Source organism: Podarcis muralis, chromosome 14, assembly GCF_964188315.1.
Source record: "Podarcis muralis chromosome 14, rPodMur119.hap1.1, whole genome shotgun sequence".
Taxonomy (NCBI): domain Eukaryota; kingdom Metazoa; phylum Chordata; class Lepidosauria; order Squamata; family Lacertidae; genus Podarcis; species Podarcis muralis.
Window position 1 is genome coordinate 46,813,024 of NC_135668.1, and position 9,830 is coordinate 46,822,853.

At 48.0% G+C, this 9,830-nt stretch overlaps 1 protein-coding gene across 2 annotated transcripts in view; it reads left to right on the plus strand.

Moving 5' to 3' along the window:
* The window catches only part of MYH11 (myosin heavy chain 11), an 87,836-nt gene extending 78,166 nt beyond the window's left edge, over nt 1–9,670 (plus strand). For both annotated transcript variants that reach the window (XM_028705395.2, XM_028705396.2), the window contains 4 exons: nt 1,259–1,467; nt 2,067–2,175; nt 4,241–4,413; nt 8,912–9,670. In XM_028705395.2, coding sequence (XP_028561228.2) covers nt 1,259–1,467; nt 2,067–2,175; nt 4,241–4,413; nt 8,912–9,059 — 639 coding nt within the window. In that variant the 3' untranslated portion in view covers nt 9,060–9,670. The remainder of the gene's footprint in view (nt 1–1,258; nt 1,468–2,066; nt 2,176–4,240; nt 4,414–8,911) is intronic.
* The last annotated feature ends 160 nt before the right edge of the window (nt 9,671–9,830 follow it).

Here is a 9,830-nt window from a genome sequence, read left to right on the forward strand (position 1 = left end):
GGAGGGAAAAAGAGAGCCTTATGGAGCAAAAAATACGGTAGTTAACAACTAGTTCAAATCTAATACAGGTATACCCTGTTTTATTGCGCTTTGCTTTATTGCACCCCACAGATATTGCTCCTTGTGAGGATGCGGGTTAACAGGCTATAGTATAGCGCAAACATAACTTTGATTATGCACTGGGAAACCAAAAGAATTATGCGACTCGGTTTGTCGCATTGTTCGCTTTATTGCAGCGGTCTGGAACCAAACCCGCAATGATCTCCCAGGGAATGCCTATACATGCACCAACTGGGGTTAATGATATAAGGGAAGCCCCCTGAAGATTTGCAAGCATTTTGGTGTGTGCACTTATCCCAATGCATGCAGTTTTGCTTGCTTGCTTGCAAAAGCAGGTGTGTTTGGAGAAATGCACACAAAGATTGCTAAGAAATTTTGTGCGGTCTCTTATGAAAGAAGAGAAAGCAATCTGATTTTGGAAACGGAGCAAAAGATTGGAAAAATGGGAAACCGAGTTCCCACCTGCACTATACATTTAAAGCGGAATCATACCACAGTGGGTGGCGCTGTGGGTTAAACCACAGAGCCTAGGACTTGCCGATCAGAAGGTTGGCGATTTGAATCCCTACGAGAGGGGTGAGCTCCCGTTGCTCGGTCCCTGCTCCTGCCAACCTAGCAGTTCGAAAGCACGTCAAAGTGCAAGTAGATAAATAGGTACCACTCTGGTGGGAAGGTAAACGGCCTTTCCGTGCACTGCTCTGATTCACCAGAAGCAGCTGAGTCATGCTGGCCACATGACCCGGAAGCTGTACGCCAGCTCCCTCGGCCGATAAAGCGAGATGAGCGCCGCAACCCTAGAGTCGGTCACGACTGGACCTAATGGTCAGGGGTCCCTTTACCTTTACCATACCACTTTAAGCAGCCATGGTTTCCCCTCTAAGAATCCTGGGAGATGTAGTTTTTTGAAGGGTGCTGAGAGTTGTTATTCCCCACACAGTTACAGTTCTCAGACAATCCCTTTTCCCTGGGAAGTTTGGGAACTGTAGCTCTGGGAGCGCCTCCTAATGCCTCTCTGCACCTTTGAGAAACTACAGTTCCCATGGTTTTTTGATGGCTGCTTAAAGTGTTGTGATCCTGTTTTAAATGTTTGGGGCAGATGGGGCCAGAGAGCAACTGAACAGGACAGGCTTGGCCACCCCTAATCAGACCTGTTTCCCCCGCCCCACTTTGACTGATCTTTCCCATGTGTCGGTTCCAGTCCGAGCAGCTGAACAATGAGCTGACCTCCGAGCGCACCGCAGCACAGAAGAACGAAAGCGCCCGGCAGCAGCTGGAGAGGCAGAACAAGGAGCTGAAATCCAAACTGCAGGAGATGGAGGGAGCCGTCAAATCCAAGTTCAAGGCCACCATCACAGCCCTGGAAGCCAAGATTGCGCAGCTGGAAGAACAGCTGGAACAGGAATCCAGGTACTGGCAGCTGTGGGTGCCCACATGCTCAAAGGAGGGGTACGTGCTGGAATTGGACATAAATATGCCATAATCTGTTATCGCTCAGGAGGTGTGCTTGTGAATGTCTGCATGAAATTTAAAAGAAACAGTTCTATGCAAATATAACGAGTGTGCTTTTAAACAACACAAACTGCCTTAACTTCTGGGAAATACTTTTGAATGATTTTATAAATATATCCAAAATGGTTAAAAAAGAAATTCTTTGTGCATTACCATATATGTGTGTGCACACATACATAAACATACTTTCTGGGGTTTTTTCACCATTTATTATTATTATTATTAAAACAATATTCCTTCAGGAGTGCAAATTGTGGTGTGCCCGGCTCATTTGCAGAATCAGTTACTGATATTCCAGTGTCCAAGCTGAAATCCAAAGCAATTTCATCTCTTAGGGAAGCTGGAAAGATTTTAACAGAGAACTACATTTTTCGGCCCTTGAATCCTGCTCAGTTTCCCTCTGACTCCCTTCACCACATGAGCATCTTCCCAGCCACAACTTTCCTCCATGGGGACTAGTACCTTTAACCTTCCCGTTCAATTCCGTTGCTCCACAGAGAAAAGCAAACAGCAGCAAAGACCCTGCGCCAGAAAGACAAGAAGCTCAAGGAAGTCCTGTTGCAGGTTGAGGATGAAAGGAAGCAAGCAGAACAGTATAAAGACCAGGTGTGTTGATGTGTCACGTGGCGTGGGCTAGCCGAGAAGTCAAACCGGAAGGCAGTGTGGGAAGAGGGCTTGATTTGAAGGATTTGCTGGGAGGTTGAAAGGGAACGAATTGTTTTTATATGCAACAACAGCAGCGAGGTTACTGCCAGCCCAGGTCTGGAAACAACAGCAAATACCAACAGTAGAAGAATGGCGACAAAAGGTAATGGAATATGCAGAAATTGCCAAATTAACAGGGAAAATTAGACAACAGGGCGAGGAAACATTTCAAAAAGAATGGGGAAAATTTATGTCGTATATAGGAAAGATAAGATGAAATAGTGAAACCAGTAGAATTGGAAATAAACCTCATAACGGGAAAGTGATGGATAGTGAAAATAAGAAGAAGCAAAATGTATAAGGAGTGTAATATAACTAACAGTCATTGTAAATGAATACAGACAGACAACAAGAATTGTATAAACAGGAGGATTTATTTGTTTATGGATATACTATGGAGAAATATGGAAAATGAATAACAATATACAAAATGGATGAAAATAATGCGATAAAATTATATGTGATATAAAAAACCAGAAGAAGGAAGGAGGGAAGTCAGCGCTTAGGAGCAAGTATAAATGTAAAATGCAACACATTATGTGTATTTGGAGTATGTAACCGGAAAACTAATAAATATTATTTTTTTGGGGGGGGGGGAGAGAAAAAAAGAAAGAAAGGGAACAATACCATATTTTTGCGACTCTAATGCGCCATCAAATCTAATGCGCATCTTAATTTTCTTTCTTTCTTTTTGAAAATTTAGTCTTTCAGGCTTTAAATTTTTACAATCAATTATCCAATAACCACCATAAAAACAAAATTCCAAAGAACCTCCTGAACTTCCCTTGTCTCCTTATAAATAACCTTTCCCTCCTGCATCTTTTATATTAATCCAAGTGCATCTCAATTTTCAAAACCCTGAAACCAAAAAAAGTGTAAATGCACCCTAATTTTCACGACGTAATTTGGCCGAAAAAGGTGCACATTACTTTAGAGTAAATATGATGGTGATGAGGATAGTGTTATTATTTGTACGCTAGCCATCTGACTGTGTGGGCCCAGCCACTCTGGGCAGCTTCCAGCAGAATATAAAAACATGGTAAAAGACCAACGCTTAAAAACATCCTGATGCAGGGCTGCTTTCAGATGTCTTCTGAAAGTCATATAGTTGTTTATCTGTTTGACATCTGATGGGAGGGCGTTCCACAGGGCGGGTGCCACCACCGAGAAGGCCCTCTGCCTGGTTCCCTGTAACCTCACTTCTCCCAGTGAGAGAACCACCAGAAGGCCCTCGGAGCTGGACCTCAGCATCAGGGCTGAATGGTGGGGGTGGAGATGCTCCTTCAGGTATACAGTGGTACCTCAGGTTACATACGCTTCAGGTTACAGACTCCGCTAACCCAGAAATAGTACCTCGGGTTAAGAACTTTGCTTCAGGATGAGAACAGAAATCGTGCTCTGGCTGCGCGGCAGCAGCAGGAGGTCCCATTAGCTAAAGTGGTGCTTCAGGTTAAGAACAGTTTCAGGTTAAGAATGGACCTCTTGAACGAATTAAGTACTTAACCCGAGGTACCACTGTACAGGTTAAAATGCAATTTAAAATGCAGCCTCATTTTAAAAGTAGCCCATGGATCAAAACCGTAAGGGGAGGGAAAACATAAGGGTCAGACTGAGTCAAAGGCCAGGCGGAACAGCTCTGTCTTGCAGGCCCTGCGGAAAGATGTCAAGTCCTGCAGGGCCCCAGTCTCTTGTGACAGAGTGTTCCGCCAAGTCGGGGCCAGTACTGAAAAGGCCCTGGCCCTCGTTAAGACCAATCTAACCACCTTGCGACTTGGGACCTCGAAAGTGTTGTAATTTGTGGACCTTAAGGTCCTCCGCGGGACATACCAGGCGAGGCGGTCCCGTAGGTACGTGGATCCTAGGGCTTCAGGTATCCAGGAAAGCTTGGGAAAGCCAAAAGGCTGGCTGAGGACGCCAACTCTGGGCTCCCATCTGACACCCTCCTTGCCTTGCTGTCTTCCTTTAGGCTGACAAGGCCAGCACTCGCGTCAAACAGCTGAAAAGGCAGTTGGAAGAGGCCGAGGAGGAGTCCCAGCGCATCAACGCAAACCGCAGGAAGCTGCAGCGGGAGCTGGACGAAGCCACCGAGAGCAATGAGGCCATGGGGCGGGAGGTGACCGCCTTGAAGAACAAACTCAGGTGAGTGCTCTCTGCCACAATGTCCTCCCGTTTACAGTAGTGCCATAGAACAGAGGGGAGAATGCACCATTGACATACACCCCCCCCCCGGAAGGTTGCGCATGTGGGAACACAGCCCTCTGCCTGAATAAGGTCCTGCCTCTCTGATGAGTGTCGACTCTGGTGTATGGAATCACCCACTTAGGAGTGTCAACGCTCCTCTGTATGTTCTGTTCCCTGCCCACAGAGTGAGCTTGGCACATATGAGAGACCTGGTCCGTAAGGCTCAGTTAGGATGCCATCGCTGCCACAGCCTGCGGCTCCTCTCTGCCCTGGCTGGGGGAGCGGTTGGGGGTCATTTATGAAGGGCCATAGCTCAGGGGTCAGGCTCCCGTTTTGCATGCAAAAAGTCATAGGTTCAGTCCCGAGCATCTTCAGGCAAGGCTATGAAAGACATCAACCTGTGAGCTCAGCAAGCCTCTGCAAACCAGTTGTCTGATTCGGTGGAAGGAAGCATCCTAGGGCCCCAGCTACCTTTTTCCTCTCCGCTGCCCATTTTTTCTTGCATTTAGCAAGGAGAAATCCAATTCTATGTACCGTACCTTCAGAGCTGAATCTACCCAGTCTGCATTTTCTGAAGCAGCATGCAAACCGGAACACAGCTAGCCTTCAAAATTTGCACGTATCCGAATTTTGCAATGCAACATTTACCCAAAATGCATCTATTAGAGGGATGCATGTGTGAAAACGAAGATAGTAGGGAAAATTGATTATATTAAGGGAGACAGCTTGTCAAAATTTCATATTTAAAATGTGTTTATTAGGAGAAATTTGTGCTTGAACGCTGATGAGTTTTCACGAGGTTTTTTTTTTAATAAAATGGAAATTGCTGCAAAATGTGCAGCACCGAGTTTAAGATTGGAGAAAAATGAGAAAGTGGGAGAACCAAAATGGGCAGATCCTTCCACCCCCTCCTGCAATTAAGAGAGTAGCACACAAAACACACAGCATGACCATCTAGCATTGGGATGGAGAAACCTTTTGCAGGCAGCAGGCTAGATTCCTAAGCTCTCCATTAAGTCACTTTAATGTGGCTGTGTGGCCCCTGCCAATCACCTTGACGCCAGGTGAACTTCTCCATAGTAGCATTGCTTGAGCTTAAGCCTTGGTGCAAAGGAAGATCTCAGCTGCTCTGAGTGCAGCTTGAGGTTAGCACTGATTGGCTGGGCTCCATATCAGCAGGGATCAGCTCCACACAGGAGCAAATTGCTATTTAAATGGCCCTGTATAGAAACTCCGCTTCCCAGGACAAATTGGGAGTGCCTTTTAAGACCCCTGCTTGCTCCTTTGCACCTGTCTCTTCACGTGACCCTCACATGACTTCATATGACGTGGGATGGGTAGGGGTGGCCAGGAGAGGTCCAAACTAGGATTCCTAATAAGGCTAATTAGGCCTGTGGACCAGAGGCTCCCGACTGCTGTTCTGGCAGAGCAGGAACAGAGTGTTTTTTTAAAAAAAAACCAAAAACCAATAAATGACTTGGAAATAACCCTTCCTGCAAACAGATGTTGAGTGTCTCCTTCAGCTAACTGCTTGGGATACCTTCTCTCTTTCAGAGGGAACCCAGAACCTTCGCAGTGACTGAGCAGGTACCATGCCTTCATCTTTGCAGTCCCCTTGTTTTGTAAAAAATAAATAAATCAAATCAAATCAAATCCCAGTCCCCCACCCTCTTTTTCTTTTCGTCCCGAATAAACCCATGTGAGATTTCTGCAAACTCTGAAGGCTTGGATATCTAGATGTCAATGTCTTGTAGCAAAAGAGACAAATATTACAGATTTTTGCTTTGTTGCCTATCTCCCTTCTTTCGTGAACATCTGCAAATCTGTGCTCTGTTGCACAAAATGCTAAGAGTTTGGCATAGCCTTCCTTCCCTACTTTCTCCTCTCTCGGACGGTCATGTTGAATGCTTGCTGCCTTTGCAAAAAAACCACAAGCACCAGCCATCTGCCAGGTGTGAGCAGAATGGCGCACTGCATTCCAGGCAACAGTCATGTATCACGATGCCTGAGCATCCTGCCTCTGGGCTGCTTTTCTGTAGGAACTGCCTGAGAATTTGGGGGTGCAGTGCTGTTAACTGACTGTTGTGTGCATTCACTTGGCACCAAAACAAAATGCACTGTCCTGCCTTGAAGGCTAGAAACTCACCGCTGAGTTGTGTCACTTGCACCCTTTCTGCACGGAAAACGGCGAAGCACTGAGCTAGGGATATGCACACCCCCAACCACAGCTAGGGACCGCCTTAGCAGTATTGATGCGCTCAATTCTGGAACTTGCTCAGGTGTGCTGAGCTCCTTCCGCTTCCATTAATTGACGGACAGCCCGGAAAACCACTTGCATTCTGTAATATTTGTAGGTTCTCTTTTTGCAAGGAAACAAACCGTGCTTTGCTTAGCTGTTGCCACACCGATTCTGGTCCCTGTCCTCTTCCTCGTCCCGGTAGACACAGGGGTGTGGACATAACCATTCATTCGCACCCATACCACCCTCCCTGTATATATTGCAGGACTGGGACAAAATGTACCGTATTTTTCGCTCTATAGGACGCACCAGACTATAGGAGGGGGAGAACAGGGGAATTCCCCCCCCTTCTTCTCCCCCTCTAAAACAAGGTGCGTTCAAGGTGCATTCACCCAAAGCCTTCAGGCGGCTAGCTTGGAAGCCTGGAGAGTGAGACGGGTCGATGCGCACTGACCCCTCTTGCTCTCCAGGCTTCAGTGAAGGCAACCCGAAGCCTCTGGAGCATGGCAGGAGTTCCCGCTGGGCTCCGGAGGCTTCAGGTTCCTTTCAACTTGCTCTTTGGGGCTGGCGGGGGAAGCACTGCTTTCCCCCACCGCCAGCCCCAAAGAGCAGGTCGGGGCAAAGGCTGTGTGCAGCCTTGCCGCTGCCCCCCGAGCTTGTGGGGCTGGCGGTAGGGGGAAGCGCTGCCTCAAAGATCCCTGAAGCCTTTGGAACGCAGCGGGACCTCGCGCTGCGCTCCAAAGGCTTCAGGTTCCTTTCGCTGACCCAAAGCCTTTGGAGCGCAGCGCGAGTTCCCGCTGCACTCCAAAGGCTTGAGGCTTCAGGGACAGTCTTTGTAGCCTCTGCAGGGCAGCGGGGTGAAGACACTGTGCTTTTGCGCAGCCATCCCCAAGCTAGAACAGTGAGACAGAGCACTCCGCAGCGCTCCGTCTCGCTGTTCTGGCTCCGGGGACAGCCTTTGTAGCCTCCGCAGGGCAGCGGGGTGAAGACACCCCGCTGCCCTGCGGAGGCTTTGCGCAGCTAACCCCAAGCTAGAACTGCGAGATTGAGCACTGCGCAGTGCTCCGTCTCCCTGTTCTGGCTTTGGGCTTAGCCGCGCAGCCTGCATTTGCTCTACAGGATGCACACACACTTCCCCTTAATTTTTGGAGGGGGAAAAGTGCGTCCTATAGAGCGAAAAATAAGGTAACTGAAATGCTCATGGCATTTGAAAACTTGCCCCAACCTAAGAACAGGCTATGTAACATTTGGGGTTCTGTAGGGGTTTTTTTTTTTTGCAGTGGGGGGAGGTTGACAAAGGGGTAACTCAGTGGAGGTTTTAAAGAATGAGGAATATCTGGGAGAAAGCAGAAAAAAGAGCAGTGCTAGAACAGCGTGGGTCATCGAAATTAAACTGGCTTGCGGTAGATTCACATAACGCATAATGGATTTATGGAACTGTCTGCTGCAAAATGGCAGAATTGGAGGGGGGGGGTCCCTTCCAACCCCCTGCAATGCAGGAATCTTAACTAAAGCATCCATGGCAAATGGCCGTCCAACCACTGCTTTAAAACCCCCAAGAGATGTTGGGGGGCAGCTTTGTTTCGAAGCTGAGAAAGGTTAGAAAAAAATTCTAGAGTCAGAGGTGGTCTGCCATCAGAAAGCGAAGGTACAGTCTTGCTGTCGGGCTCCCCACCCCATTCTCAGCTTCGCCTAGTCATCTGGCATCGTCACTCCAAGCAGAAAGTTGGTAGTCCTCATGGTCTTTTATAACAGTTCTTTTACCTGCACTACTTGTAGCTGCAGCCCACCCCTCTATGTCAGAATAAAAGTTGAGCACGTAGCCCCACACCTGATCCAAGAACGATGCTTTTTAACTCTGTTCGCAGCCAGCCAACTAACCCTCCACGCCCCCACCAGGGAGCAGACTGACCTAGTGGGTAGAGCTGCTTTGCAAACCACAGCCTGCTAAAAGCAGGGGTTGCCAACCTTTTGGGTGTATTTGCAAACCGGGGGAAAGACACCATCACAGACTGCTGCTTTCAAGCATCATTACAGGGGGAGAGGGAGGGCAACCTTGCAGACATCTGGTTCGCGCACGGGCACCAGGTTGGCAACCCCTGGCTTATACCTTCAACCTTTCCCTGCTTCTAGGGGCCAGGGGTGGTGGAAAAATTCAACGAGCTGCTAGATTCCCATTTCTTCCTCCCTTCTTTTTTCGCATCCTTTTAACCGCAGGCGTGGGAACGAACAGTCCTCCTTCGGCCCCTCGCGCCGATCTGGGGGTGGCGGCGGCGGCCGTCGTGTGATCGAAAACGCCGAAGGGTCGGAAGATGAAGCGGACGCCCGGGATGGGGATTTCAACGGAACAAAAGCCAGTGAATAATAATGATTTTTTTTTAAAAAAATTGTTTTAAAAGACACGCTTGCTGATTTTAACTCTGCACCAAAAAAACAAACAGGGGGGTATAAAAGAGGGGTAATTGTAGCACTGTATGCTGCTTTATTGATCCCAAAGACATACTGACACCTCCCTCAAAGGCCTTGATGAGAGCACAGCTGCCTTTTACTCCAATGTACACACCAACCCTCCTAGCTGTTGCAGAATTGCTGTTCTTTTGCCCGCTGCCGGGCATCATTCCAGAGCGAATGTACTTCACCGAGGGACTAACGCAACAGGGCGGGGCGACCAGAAAACACCCCCCTTTTATTATAGAACAACAGCAAGGCAAAAATCTGTTGGGCCTCTGGCCTCTTCCCTAACCTCGCTACCTGTCCCTTTCTTCTCCTTGGTAAAGTTTCAGGTACTGTTCCCCCCACTGAGATTGCGCACCCCCACTCTTCCAACTCCCTCCACCCAGTTCACAAGATCAAAGTGCCTTTCTTCATCACTTTTATTTTTTTTGGGGGGGGGGAGACGAAGAGTACTAAATCAACTGTTCTTGTTCTAGATGGATTTTGTGCTTAAATACACACTAATAAAGGTTTATAAAATCACTGGGGCTGCTCTCAAGTTGTGTCGGCCTGATGTGAGCAGAGGGAAAGGTATTAGGTTTAAGCAGAGTTTCCCAGCTTTAGGCAGGAAACATTAGCCAGCCTGCAAAGAGGACGAGAGGACAGTCACAGGAAACTCGTGGGCCAAGCGTGCTCTCAATTC